At 36.0% G+C, this 15,785-nt stretch overlaps 1 protein-coding gene across 6 annotated transcripts in view; it reads right to left on the bottom strand.

Annotated features, from left to right (window-relative positions):
• Positions 1-15,785, bottom strand: part of GULP1 (GULP PTB domain containing engulfment adaptor 1) — a 294,404-nt gene that overhangs the window by 33,069 nt on the left and 245,550 nt on the right. For all 6 annotated transcript variants that reach the window (XM_055123120.1, XM_055123123.1, XM_055123121.1 and 3 more), the window contains exons 6-7: positions 14,447-14,545; positions 6,658-6,795 (exon numbers count right to left, since the gene is read on the bottom strand). In XM_055123120.1, coding sequence (XP_054979095.1) covers positions 6,658-6,795; positions 14,447-14,545 — 237 coding nt within the window. The remainder of the gene's footprint in view (positions 1-6,657; positions 6,796-14,446; positions 14,546-15,785) is intronic.

The following is a 15,785-nucleotide window of genomic DNA, read 5'->3' as shown; positions in this document are numbered from 1 at the left end:
TATGTTTTTTAATGATGACTATTTTGATATGTGCAGTCAAGTGCTCTGCACATATCAAAATAGTCATCATTAAAAATCTCAACGGCTGCTCCTCCCAGACAGGAGTATAAAATGAGGCTTCCATAGCCATGCCACCGGACCCTGCACCAGGCTATTTTCACTCAGGGCGCCCCAGAGGGGGACCCGTGAGAACCCTCCCCGCCCCAAGGGACCCAGCCCCAGTAGCCGACCTCCACTACCAAACTACCACCATGCTCCAGGCCGTTTTCCAGACACATTATAAGACACTTCTCACCCATTTTCCATAATTACCACATTATATTTGATGGAGTTTAGATAGTAGGCAACAAATCAGAGTCATATATTTGCAGAGCCCAGCAAGCTACCGAGAGTAACCCGCTTGCATAGGCAGAGCCTGGCAAGCTACCTGTGGTGTATTCGATATGCCGAAAAGAGTAATGAGAGGTCTCATTCCCCTGACCTGAAAGAGCATCCAATCGTTGGGAAAGATGAGTAAGGAGAGGCTGCTAAAATCTCAGGGCTGAAAGGAACAGAGACATTACTGGTGCCCGCTTCAGTAAATCAATGTACAATGGGAAGACAGTGATACAGTGATTTTGATGTGTGATGTCTGTTCTTTGAAATGAAAATAAGGGGTTACACAGAAACTGGTCAGGTTAATTATTTTTTTCTTCCACTCCCTTGAAAAAGTTGAGTGGTACAGATAATAGGTCCTTGATTTTTAAATTAACTTTTATTACTTCAATTCTTTTGAATACATGGAATAATTTTTAGCCCAGTTGTGTTCATTTATTACTGCTAAGAAAATTTCTCAACAGATGTTAATTAAATCCTGTTAGGATGCTGATGCTGTTGACTAATTTTATTTTATTTCTTGATTAGTGGTCTCTTAATTTGCAGAACATAGCAAGAAAGTCTTCAGTGACAATTGTTTTCATATTTTTCATGCATTTCCTTTCATTTGGCAGTTTGGGTTTCACTTATTTTGCAGCCCACTGGATGGAAACATACACATTTACATAGTCCTTATGAATGTGACTCTTTATTCTATAATGTCTTTTTCTGTCTCCAATATTTACTTGGAGTCTGCTTTACCTAAGTAAATGATTGTGTCCCTTAAATAACATTTGCATATAATATTGTTTGACTATTCCCTTATTTATAATGTGCATCCATCAGTTGTAGTTTAGTTGTAGGAAGTTTCTGTACAGACTATATATGAGTTAGATTCTGCACCCCCTAATCCTTTATTGTTGTGACGGCTGAGCATCACATGCATTTGGTAGTAAAGCTCATAAAGTCAACCATCGTGCTCACCAGGGTTCACACCCTTTTGATCACATTTCTAGTTGATTGCACACACAATTCTATTTTCAGTTCTTGCCAGGAACTACACACTTGGTGGCAGTTCTTGTACATTTTGTTGCCATAGTGGCCAGGAAATACATACTTTAGTTATAGTTCTGTGGTGGTCATGTGATGCAACACCGGTGACACCAGGATTGCCCTTAGCAACTGCTGCTGTACCAGGAAAGTCAGTTACTTGTCTACAAGGTGCTCTACCACTGGGTTAGACCCAGTTCCCATAGTTAGATGTTGAAAAAGTTTACTCTGACATACTCTTGACAATGTAGCTAAACTTTTGATACATTAGAACCTGTTTGTCAGATGATTTTGTGTGTCTGTGTGTGTGTGTGATAAACGAGTTTTCTTTTCTTCCTTTATGTTTTTTTGGATGATATAGAACTATAAATTTCAAGAACACTTTATTATAAAGATTTTTAGTTATTCATAGTGCTTTAAAGAAATGACATACAAATAACGTTTTAAAGTTATATAGCCAAAATACAGTTTCAAAAATATTTTTTGATTTTGCATCACACCTGCTGATATTCAGGAACTATAGTACTTGGGGACTATATATGGTGCCAGGTATCAAAAACCAGGGATGACAGCATGCAAGACAAGTGTAATCCAGTACTATCTCATATGCCCCCATATAGCTCTTTAATGGTTGCTCTAGGACACACATTGCATTTATATACTTTTGGAGAATCCATTAAATCTGTTAATTTTCCAGGTAAGTCAGGTATGGAAATTTTATGTTCTATTATATCTTTTGGACTTCCTTTGTTTATAGCATTGTTGCCCAAGTTCTTTTATAGATATTCACTTAAATTATAGTCACAAAGTATTTCTTCCTGTGAGTATAATATTTCGTGATTATTTTCTGATATTTGTTTTACTCTCAAAGAACCAATTTTTTTCACTGTTCTTTTTTCTTTCCTTATGCACTTAGGGTCTTTTTTGTATTATCACTTTCCTATTCAGAGAACTTAATTTAGAATTCATTTAAAGTCTGGGGCAGATCTAGTAATAACAAATAGCATTGGTTTTGCTTCATCTGATGTTTAAAAAACATTCTCTTTAAATTCCTTACATATATCTTTTTCTGGATACAGGATACTGGTTTGACAGTTTCATTTGTTTTTTTTTAACACTTCAACTATATTGTGTTAATTCTTTCTGGCCTTTGGGGCTTTTATAGAGAAAAATACTGTCTTTCAAATTAATTCCTTGCTCTAGGACACGTTTGTTGCTTTTAATATTTTTCTTTTCTTAGTTTTTATAAAGTTTGGCTGGTGTGTTTTTGTTAATCCTATTCAAAGTTCACACAGTTTCTTAAATCTGAAGGTTAGTATATTTTACAAAAGTTGGAGAAAACTGTAGCTATTATTTTTTTAGGTACCTTTTCGTGGAGTTTTTCATTTTCCACTTTCCAAGACCCTGTGACTTGAATTTCAGATTTCTTATTATGGCGTGTATAAATACCACGCCTTGTAAGTAGTTGTTCTTGCTGCATTTCTATAGACACCAGGCAAAAGGAGAAGTAATGATAGTACTGCTTTTTTTTTTTTCTTCTATTTACAAAGGCGTGGTATTTACAAGCATTCACGGCCCTGGAAGCACAACAATCCCCACAGCTTTTGGCTTGCAACACTGAAACAATAATGTCGCTTAGAACAATCAGGTCTAGCTGGATGTAGCAAAAGTATTATGCAGCTGAGAGCCCTTAACTGCAGGGGACCTCCTGTAGTTGAGGAGTTTGAAAGGGTGCATTATACCCCACCTGACCCTTGGACCAACCTAAGACAGGGACCTACAAGCGAGAGGGCTCCCAATGACGGGTAAGGCCAAGGGGAATGAGGTCGCTAAGCAGACTTGCTGTTCTAAAACAAAAAGGGGGAACTGTGGAGAGCCTCCATGGGACCGTGCTTCGTGGACACCTGTTTCTTGTTAATTGCACCGTGCTTCATAGACAACACCTGATAAGGAATCAAGATGTCTTGTCATGCCACGAGCTGTAACTAGTCTATCAGCTGCAGACACTTGGTTGTAAGCAAGCAGCGAGGGGTATATAAGGAGGGAAGCTGCCTAGCTAGGGGGTTCCTCCTCGTCCCTCGATCCTCCTCTTTTCCGTTTGCATGAGTAGGTCTCTGAATAAATCGCTGCAAGAAGAATCTCCGGGTTGTGTGTTTTTTACACAACACAATGCTGCTTAGCGGCAAATTCTATTCCTTAGCTTAGGTCCATCTGCCTTTCAAAGGTACAATTCCAGAGGCAATAAAAAGGAAAAACTACAAGTGGTGAACCAGGTTTGAGTCCCAGCACCCCATCTGATTTGGTTCAACCCAAGTTTGATTCCCTGAGCACCGCTAGGAATGATCCCTCAGTGCAGAGCCAGAAATAAGCCTTGAGCACAGCCAGATGTGGCCCCCAAACAGCAATAACAAAACAACAACAACAACAACAACAAAAAGCAAACTACAGTGAATGGATAAGACAAATGCTTCACAGTTAAATATTCCCACCACTGTGATCTGAGGTAGGAAACAGTTATGGAAATAATAAAGCAAGATGGGATGAACATGACAATGGCAATTTTGGGTCTTACATTTCAATCTAGATTCAGTGTTAATCTTAAAAATTACATCATGAATTTTCAATATGCCAAAAACAGTAACAACAAGTCTCACAATGAAGATGTTACTGGTGCCTGCTCCAGCAAATCAATGAACAATGGGAAGACAGTGACAGTGACAGTGACTAACCTTGCTAAATTCTTTTTTTTTCTTTTTTGGTCACACCCAGCGATGCTCAGGGGTTACTCCTGGTTCATGCACTCAAGAGTTACTCCTGGCAGTGCCCAGGGGACCATATGGAATGCTGGGAATCAAACCCGGGTTGGCCGAGTGCAAGGCAAATGCCCTACCCAACTGTGCTATCGCTACAGCAACAGTGACTAACTTTGAAGAAATCACATGTATGGTTTCTTATAATAAGAGGAAAGAGTTCTGACAACTGTACCATAATATATTATCCTGTTTTAATATTCTTTAAATAACTAAAATGAGAATCATGGTAGAAGTTAAAAAAACCTACGTACCAATCAAATCAATTTTATCGACATAGTTAGAGACAATAAACATTACTGTGAAAATGATAAACTGGAAGTTAAGAGAAATTCTTTTATCTTTGAGCTCCTGAAGATGGATGCCAACTCAGAGTTGGAGAAATAGTTTGGATCTGTGCATTTCCAAGTCTAGACTTCTATCTGTAGTGGAATCACTTGGTGAACTTGCTAAATAGATTCGTTATGCTCCATCTCCCAGAGATTAAGATCTTGTTTTTTTTTAAGTGTGAACCAAAGGACTGTATTTTAAAAGTCACTTCTTTTGAAAATTAAGTGCACCAATGTTTTTGAGATACTGCTATAGGCTTAAAAATGCCCATAATTCCCCAAAGTAGAGAGAGAGTATGGGGAATACTGTCTGCCATAGAGGCAGGGGAAGGTGGGAAAGGGGGGGTATACCCGGGATATTGGTGGGTGGTGGGGAATGTGCACTGGTGGAGGGATGGGTGTTTGATCATTGTGAGAATGTAACCCAAACATGAGAGCTTGTAACTATCTCATGGTGATTCAATAAAATAAAAAAATGAAAAAAATTAGTTGCCATTTTATTTAAAAAAACTAATATGCTAATCCAAAAATTATGCGTAAAAGTGAAATTCTGATAATCAGCTAGAAACAATTATGATCAGGAAGAAGCAGAGTCTACACTTATAATATGATGATGAGTCTATAGCAAGCTAGTATTTAAGGTGGAATAAATTTGTCTAGAGAACAAATAAAAATATATATCACAAAACAATAAGCTAAAACTTATGATTAACTGTTATTTATATTTTATTCTAAGGAAGTTTATTTCTCTGTAAGACAATAAAAAACTGAGTTTAATGCATGATGCAAATGTTGTTATGTCTTACATGCACTCAACAAATATCAATTTTAATCTTCAGTATTACAAAAGAAAAATACTTGCAAACAACTATGGAGGATACACTTGGAATTAGAATATAAAGTGTTCATTCAATGTGAAACAATTTTTAGGAAATAACTATATGCATATAGTATCTTAATATCTTTTATTTTACATGGGTAAGCATATTTTTATGATGTTTTAAAATCTTCATCATATTCACTGTTTTTATGAGGCCAAGGAGTCTAGTATAAAGTTAAATATTAGTATGCCTTTCATGCTCTATTATTCAAAAGATATAGATGATTGCTCTACTTTGTATGTTTTCCCGTGGAGTCTTTCCTTAATGAGAAGTTAATTAGACTCGATTCTCCATATGATGTAATAGTTACATGGACAAATCGAAGGTCATTTGTTATCAAGAAGTTTGCCTACTGAAGCCATAGAAATAAAGTATAATTATAATGTTATTCTTTTCTATTTTTGACAAGAGGGAATTGATTCTTTTTCCTGCCTAAGCAAGTACATTATCTAGGTTAAAATTTCACCATCATTAAACTCTTTAATGGTTTCAATATGTGATTGAAATTCACATTTTATGTTTTGAAACTGGACTCAATAAATTATTATCAATAGTTTATGTTTACAATTAAGTTGTAAGGAGATACCCTTCAATTTCAAGAGAACTAAAGAACTTATGGAATAAATATTATTTTGGAATTCACCAATGTTCTTATCATATAAAAACTTTATATTCACAATTAGACACACACACATACACACATACAAACACACATACACACTTCTATTAACTTTTATCATATTAAATTTTATGAATAATGAAAATGAAGAATGGAATTTTCAGAGTATTGGAATTTTTTTAAAGGTGCAATGCAGATTTTGTTTTTGGAAGTTTAAAATATTTTCATCACATCCATCACATTCTAGAAAAAAGTACTCCAACTACCATGATTCCTTGCATTATGTGCATGCTACTAAATAATAGCTAAGATAAAAATAAATGCATAAAATGACTACAAAAGAAATAACTGCACAATAAAATAAGCTATTGAGTCAATATTTGGGCCACAAGCATGCATGACGTTTTAAGATATTTGCATGAAAGATTGTGCACATGAACATGAGAATTTAGTTAGGGATGAAACCCTGGAGCATCTCACAACAGAATGAATCTATTAGTGTAGATAAGTATTTGCAGACCTTACTCATTTCCAAATACTTTACTAATGCCGGAAATAAGACAATCCTTTGCCTGTAACAGAACAAACCACCCTAAAACATCTGGCATACTTACACACTTTTCGCTGTCAAATACATAGCACAAGTGTTTATTTGACTCAGAATCTTTGCATATGAAAGTGAATATCCTCTTGTCAGTTTTATCGTCTGCACAAAAAGATATTCTATGAAGTTGGCAATTGTGTTGGACTTCCTGTGAACAGAGACACAAATAAGCAATTTGTGATATCTTTTATGATTTTCTAAAATAACAGCCTATTTTAGTACACACAATGTATGACTTTAAAAATAATACCTGTCAAATTTTGGAGTTTTGATTACACATTACACCCTAATGTTAAAGATATACGTACTGGAGATAAATCTCCTGACTCAGGATTAAACTAAATGTAATTTCAATAATATTAAGAAAAACTCAAGAAACTCATGGACTTTCTCAGGTATAAGATATATTGAGACCACTGTTTTCAATTCTGAAATTGTTATTAGGAAATTATTAAATCCCAGTGAGAGTGAAATGTTTCTGAAAGATTATAAAATTAGCAGAATATTTTAAATTATAACAATTTTCATATTATCTAATTATGCTATAAACATTGCAGTTTAATACATAATTTCATCTCCAGATATTTCATTGATATCATCAGTCTTACTTTTGTTAAACTGCACAGTATATATGTTAATATTAAATCCTTCCTACTTCTATTGTGTTTTCCATTAAAGTAGAAAATGAACAAGATTTATAATCCAACTTCCAAATGACTCAGTCAAACCTGTTAACTAGTAAAAATTTAAATACTACAATCCGACATATCATCTGTATCTAGCCATCTGAAACCTTATATGAACAATCACTTGTATACTTTCAAATCAGTGTCAGCAAGTTAAGACTATGATTCACATTCCTACTCATCAGACTAAACATGAGAATTTGTAGTCTGAAATAAATGTGAAGAACATTTGTATAAAGTATTATATTCTTTCTTTGTATACACAAAATGGTAAACCAGCACTTCAGCAAATCTGAAAGTTGAAATGGAGGATTAAAATGAGGAAGTTTATGAAAATGAGAAAGTAAAAACAATATGATTCCTTTTTTGTCATTTCACGATAGTTTGAGTCACCCAATTCAACATCAAAGAGGTCCAAGGCCGGAATGAAGGAAGTACAGGATGAAGACTCATGCACTGCATGTAGCCTACCCTGATTCTATCCATGACATTGCATTATGACTCCCCCAAGCACCACTAAGAGTGATCACTGAGCACAGAACCAGGAGTAAACCCTGAGCACTGCCAGACATGGCCTGTAAGTCAAAGTAAAAGAAAGAAATATAAAGTGCAAGGCTGAAGATATGGTATGGTGCATATGCTTTTCAAGTATGTATACTTGAATGACAGCATTATAAATACAACAAGATGTAAGTTCCCATCCTTTTAGTTATACTACAAACCAAATATTGTAGTACATTGTCCATTGTACTACAATAAAAATGACCACATATGTCTGAGACTATCCCTTTCTTCTACTTTGACCAATTTATCACTGCTATACAATACAGAAAAAGATTTATTTTTTCTAATTACAGGAATAATTATAATGAAAATTAAAATATGCCATTTATACAGCTGGGCTTGAAGCCTACACAGTCCCTCACTGACCAACCAACAATATGATAACAGGTGAACTTTGATTAGGAGAGTTGAGAATCATTCCAGTACTTTTTATTTTATTGCAGGGAGAAGAGAGGCACATCAGTGGCACTCAGGAAGTACTCCTGGCTCTGCAATCAGGGAACAATGCTGGTAGGGATTGATCCAACAATCCCACAAGGGGGATGCAAGGGATCAAAATGGGGTTGGTGTGCAAGGCAAGCACTCTACCCACTCTACCATTGCTGTGGCTGTTTAGTTCTAATTTAAAGTAACAAAGATACCTCTGGAGAAATAAGATTAAGGAGATGAGACATAACTTTTAAATTTTTATTGGTTATGTTAAAGCAATGGATAAAAAAAAGACTTCGCTAATCACATTGAATTAAACCTCACAGATCTGACTTTTTGAAAATAGGATTTTTGACTTGAGGAGGAATGCAGATTTGACAGTCAACATTTATGGAATAGAATTTGTAATTGACAGATTGACAGGGATTCTATTAAGACATAATGGGGACTATAGAATCACCAACTAGTAACTGCACTCCATTTATACTGGTATGGCAAACACACACACACACACACACACACAGCAGCAGCAGCAGCACCAGCAGCAGCATTTACCTTGTAATTTTCTAAATTTTTACATGCATTTTGCCCTAAAATTATGCTGTTATCAAAATATTAGTTCTTAACACTAAAGACATTCTCTCTGTATAACTGAATTTAATCACATACTTTATATAAATATGCTAATAGGTTTATGATATTAATGTAAGTATTTTCTAATATGGATTCTTAAGTTTTATATCAATACATTAAATTACAAAAGCATACTAGGTATCTATTAAGACAAATATTATTTAGAAGACTATAATATGTAGGTTATGCTATTGGTGAAAACTTATAGCCTAGGATATATTATATGTAGAGTCAAATAAAAGAGATAGATAGTGGTAGACACTATAGAGAACTAGGTTGTGATGAAAGTAGAATTAACTTTGTTCATCAAAACCATAAAAGTTAACATCATGCAACTATTTTACATAATAAAAATAATTTTAAAAAGTAAAACAGTAGAAGTATATGTAGATGATGTATAAGGCATATGACAGCCCTTGGCATTTCAAGATAGACTGAAGCGATGTCATAGCGGGTAGGGAGTTTGCTTTGCAAGTGGCAGACCCGGGTTTGATTCCTCTGTCCTGCTCAGAGAGCCTGGCAAGCTACCAAGAGTATTTTGCCTGCATGGAAGAGCCTGGCAAGCTACCCATGGCGTTATTAGATATGCCAAAAACAGTAACAATAAGTCTCACAATGGAGATGTTACTGGTGCTTGCTAGAGCAAACCGATGAACAAAGGGATGACAGTGCTACAGACAGTGCTACATGCTTTGAAAAATTATCAACATTCACCTAGAAGTGGAATTAATAATCAATTATACATATACATTCAAAAGAGTTATAGATCTATATGGTTTAAAAGAAATTTTAAAATCAAAGATGGCCTACAGATGATCTCTCTAGTTGAATATATGCCATTATGTATCAATTTCATTTTTAAAAGGAAATTCAGGACAAGGATTATTTATTTTTTATATTGCATATCTGGGCCTCTTCCACCCAGATCCCCCATTTTCCAGTAGCTAGGCAGTCACACCCAGAGACTGCTCCCGGCCCTGTGTAATCCCATCAACAGACTATAAAACCAAGCTCTGGAAGTTAATAGCTTAGTTCTCCCTCTTGGAGAGCCTGACAAGCTACCGAGAGTCTATTGCCCACTTGGGAGAGCCTGACAAGCTCCCCGTGGTGTATTCATATCCAAAATACAGTAACACATGCATACATACCGCTCAGAGAGCCCATCAAGCTACCGAGAGTATCCCGCACGCACGACAGAGCCTGGCAAGCTACCCGTGGCATATTCAATATGCCAAAAACAGTAACGATAGGTCTCATTCCCCGACCCTGAAATAGCCTCCAATTGTTGGGAAAGATGAGTAAGGAGAGGCTGCTAAAATCTTAGGGCTGAGTGTAATAGAGACATTACTGGTGCCTGCTCGAGTAAATCAACGAACAACGGGATGACAATGATACAGTGATTGCATATAAGACTAAACTTTTGGCTGCACTGTCACTCTGTAACTTATTGCATCCTTAACTATTATTCTTTTATAACTACTATTTGTGTAATTATTTTCATCCAACCCACATGCTAAGCAGATAATGCCTCACTTTCAACTGCCTTTCTCACCAGCAAACTACATATATATGCATACATACATGTATATGTATGTATATATACTTATAAGTATATACACATATATTTTTAGTCACCTCTGCAGTAGTTATTTAAAGACAATCATAATCAAGTAATGTCTATATTTACTATTTGCTATATCATAGCAAATGCAAATAATAGAAGGATCAAATAGTTTTAGAAGATCCTAAATCCATGGCTTGAATGTTTTAAAGGAATGCTATTGCTCTTCAATTTGTATCTGAACAGCAACTGTGGATATATCCATATCTAGCCCAGTTGTTCAGAAAACATTAAGAATGCCAAATATCCAGGAAAATTCTAGGTGAAGTTAGGGCATAAACTTAAGTCTGTAAATGACTATGTCTCTTACTGCAAATATTTCATAGCTACAAACTGCATGCTGCCAGTGAAGTAAGCACTATAACCAACTCTCCTCAAAATTTACTGTGTATTTGGTTTGGAATCCGGCCTCACATGCTGGGGGAAAAGGCAGCTCAGATAGAGAAGGGAACACCTAGTAAAGTGTGGTTGGAGGACCCGCTCAGGATGGGAGATGCGTGCTGAAAGTAGACTATAAATTGAACATGATGGCCACTCAATACCTCTATTGAAAACCACAATGCCCAAAAGGAGAGAGAGAACAAAATGGAATGCCCTGCCACAGAGGTGGGGTGGGGTTCGGGGTACGGAGTGGGTGGGTGGGAGGGATACTGTTATCATCGGTGGTGGAGAATAGACACTGGTGGAGGGATGGGTACTAGAGCATTATATGACTGAAACACAAGAACAAAAATATGTAAATATTTAACTGTGCCCTCACGGTGATTCACTAATAAAAAAATCATACATTTAAAAAATAATATATGACAGATGTAGACCAAAACATAGAGAAAATCTACCCCTATAGACCTTTAGCAGTAACGTAAAATGATAGATCCACAGTGGAAAACAGTATGTAGGTCTTTGAATGATTAAAATAAAATTTACCTATGAAAAAATTTCCAAAGTTCAAGGACTGGTGGGATGACAACTCTATTGACTATGGAGAGATTCGCAATCCCATTTCACAGTCTCTTATTAGATAACCAACTATTGATTGAAACTCTGAATTGGGAAAAAAAATCACTGTGTATTGATATTACTGTATTTCTTCAGAAAGTTTCCTGGCTTTACCAATGCTTCTGGTTAAATGATCAAGCTTTAACATGCATGCCACTGTGAGGGGTCGCTGGGCCTATAGAGGATATTAGAAATGACAAGTGCTAGGCCAATAAAAAGTTTGACACGTAAAAAATGTCTCATAAGATGTTCAGTGGCCTTAATTTAAAACTTAAATAATTTGTAGGTGTCAGGAAAATATCATTGATAATACATTGTTTTAAATAATTGGAGTTGAATATTGATCAGTTTTTCCAAACTGACTTTCAGGGTTTTATCAAAATTACTAAACAAAGATTCTGAGGAACTATCAAGAAAGTATTTCTTTAGTTAACGGGGGTCACTATAACAAAAATACATCACCATCTTGGTGGCTCACATAAAAGGAAATTAATATCATATCATTTGGGAAGGCTTAAATCCAAGATTTGGGTTTCTTCTGAACCCCCCTCTTTGGACTGTAAATGATTTTAGGTTCTCACTGCCCCAACTGCCATGTGCTCACAGGAACCTATGAAAGTCTGAGGATTCTTTGTCTCTTTTGAGATAAGAACAGCAATTCTACTGCATGAAGGCCCATGACGGCCTCCTTTAACCTCAGTTTTCTTAAAGGCACTATCTTCAAACACAATCATAATGGGAATTATATTTGACTGTACATAATCATACATATTAAGTCACAGAAAATTTTGGCTATTATTGTTAGTAGCGTTATCATCACTAGTTCGGGTCTTCATCTGGCATTAGTCAGTTATTACTCTTGGCTTATTGGTCAGGGATTATTCCTGGTGGGGTCTAGGGGCCATATATGGTAACAGAGATGGAACCAGGGTGGGCTCCATGCAAGGCAAGCACTTTAACTGCTGTACTCTTTCTAGCCATTAAATACAACTGTGGAATTTACACTGTGTTATGACCTGCATTATGTCCCTGTTCAAAAACTGAAGCTGTAAGCACCAATCCCTCAGAACCTATCCATACTTGGAAACTAAAAGAGGTAGTTCAGTTAAATGAGATGGTTAGGGTTAGGGTAGGTAACTGATCTCTTTATAAGGCATGCTACTGAATAGGCAGAGGAACCAGGTTACTTTAATCACACTGAACCAATTGGAGAGTAGTCAGAGAGAACTACAAGCCAAGAAGAGAAGCCTCAAAGAATATAACCTATTCTCAGCTCAATCTTGAAATTTCGGACTTTGTACTGTTAGGTCTTCAGTATTTTTCATGGTCACTGTCACTGTCATCCCGTTGCTCACTGATTTGCTCGAGCAGGCATCAATAACATCTCCATTGTGAGACTTGCTGTTACTGGTTTTTGCATACCTAATATGCCACGGGTAGCTTGCCAGGCTCTGCTGTGTGAGTGAAATACTCTCGGTACTTGCCCGCCTCTCCGAGAGGGGCAGAGGAATCGAACCTGGGTCGGCTGCATGCAAGGCAAACACCTTACCCATTGTACTACCGAACCAGCCCATTTTTTTCATGGTATCTCAAGGAAATTAATATACAATGGTCATGTCTACAGACAATAAAAGTCAGTTCAGGATACTTTGATAAAGAACACACTGTCTTACTCTTCATTCATACTCAGTGAACTACAGTTTAAGGAGTATCAGTTAAAAAACACAACTAAGGGATACCGGGGAAGTCCCCGCCGGGGCCAGTGCTCAGCTCCGGCCGGGTTTTGGCCCAGGTGCCCAGGACTCTGCACAGCCGGTGGATGTGGAACGAACGGGAACCAGAGACAATTTAGGATTTGGGGTTCCAGCAAGTGCTCGCACCCATGTATGGAGACTGTGAACTAAGCTTTTGCCACATGCTGGTCCAGGAAGGGAAATGATTCATTTTCCAACTTAAATCTCCGCGGACTTAATTACTATAATACAGAAATTGTAAACCGCGCAGCCGCGGTAGACATTTTATCCCTTCATTCTCATCAGTGGAAAACTTATTATCAAATATTTCCTTGTTAATAGAGCTGTATTCTTGGGGGATAAATTCCAACAAAAATAGTGAGTCTGTTTTGAAACTCTAACAACAATAGTGAGTTGTGTGCTGAAATCTGGAATGTAATCAAGGTAAAGAGAAAAGGAAGTGAAATTATCACTCACGCACGGGGGGGGGTGTTGAGGGGTGAGGAGTGGGATGTATACTTTTTTTGTTGTTGTTTTTGCTTTTGTTTTTGTTTTGTTTTTGATTTTATTGGTGGTGGAATATGGGCATTGGTGAAGGGATGGGTGTTTGAGCATTGTATAACAGAGATATAAGCCTGAGAACTTTGTAACTGTTCACTTGGTGATTCAATAAAATAAATTAAAAAAAATAAAAAACACAACTAAAAAAAAAACTGAGTGCATCTTACATAAATTATTATGTCCCACACATGCTGATGATCAGGGCACCAAAAAGGAATTCCTAAGTTGCTTTCCTTCCTAGAGATGCTAGGAAGTTTTAAACGGTCAACAACTGACATCCAAATAGTTCCAGTGTGTGGCTGGAGAGATAGCACTGTGGGTAAGCCATGTGCCTTGCATGAAACCAGCCCACTTTTGATTCCATACACTAAATATACAGTCCCCAAAGTCTTAGTAGGAGTGATTCCTGGGCACAGAGTCAAGAGAAAAACCCTAACACCAAGTGTAGCCCCCAGGCAAATAATAATAACGGCAAAAGTTTCAATGTATAACAATAAATATCTATTATAATTTAAATAAATTTGCAATTAATAAAAAATCAGTGTGCATTTAAAATTAGAAAACAAGTCTTACCTTTGTTTTGGGTTCAAGAATTTTTACTCCATAAATTGATATTTGCAACTCAACTTTAGGGATTTTCTGACCTTCAGATTTCTTGATGTGTCTTGCAAACTACAAAAGAAATATTATTCACCAAACAGTAGTTTTGTTTCTTTGGTGGAAAGGCACAGGCAAATAAGCATTTGTCAAAATTAAATATTATGTGTTTAATTTTCTTTAGCTATTGTATTTAATAAAGTGCAATATAAATTTGACACTGCTTTAAACTATCTGGAAATAGTACTCTATCACTACTATCTTAACAATTTATTTTAAAGTATACCTATTACATGATTAAGAGCTATATTCACACCAAACAGTTGGAAAAATAAAATGTCTTTGTGGAAAGATAAGTAGAGATCAATGTATTTTTCTGTGAATCATCTTCTTTCAATACACTTGTTGGTATTCACTGATGGATATGGTATCTTCTCATTTCCAGAAACAAACTTACCGTGCAAGGAATAGTATGCTACCAAATTAATAGAGACAAATAATCATATTCAAACGAAAGCTAAGAATAGAGACAATTATCACCCAAAGAAACCTATAATTAGATTTAGTCTAGAACTGTAAGTATATTGTAATGTTTTCGTAGAAGTATTTATGATACCTTCTTTATGAATTAATAAGTACATATACGTTCTTATTAAGTTCTATTTTGTTTTTAAAAGACAACCAGAAGGCTCATCTACTTTGCAAATATACTGCTGCACAGTTTGGTGGTGCTAACAGTTATAAGATTTCTACTGAATATGAATGTAGAAAATATATTCAAAATTTTTATTTTCCAATAGACGTATACACTTTCTTATTAGTCAAAACAAAATATACATGCTATTTAGCACTGTCCTATGAATCCATTAGAACATCTTAAGAGTAAAACATTTATTCTTTTTTATATAACATTGAAGCTTATTGAGTGTCTTGATTCTATCTGGCATGACTCACTACATATTTCCTTATTTCCTCCCTTCTCTTCTCACATTTCTTTTGAAGAATTGGCAATAAATAAAATGGAAGAACAATTTCTTACACCCATTCTAGGACTCTGAAACATTATTTCCTAGTACAACATGTTTTTCGGCATATGGACCATCCTAACTTGACTCAAAATAGATCACACATAAGACAGTGTGGGGTTTCAATCCTTTTTTGTGTGCCTTATTTATCTGCATTGTGTATTTCTTTCTAATGTAGGGCAGATGTGAATACACATGGTATAGATCAGACCTGGAGTAGAGAGTGGCTAAAGACCATTATTTATTCTCATGGCTTTGCACTACAATGGAGAATAATATAATAAATGCAT

This window comes from Sorex araneus, chromosome X (assembly GCF_027595985.1).
Source record: "Sorex araneus isolate mSorAra2 chromosome X, mSorAra2.pri, whole genome shotgun sequence".
Classification (NCBI taxonomy): domain Eukaryota; kingdom Metazoa; phylum Chordata; class Mammalia; order Eulipotyphla; family Soricidae; genus Sorex; species Sorex araneus.
This window is presented reverse-complemented; position numbering and strand designations above follow the sequence as displayed.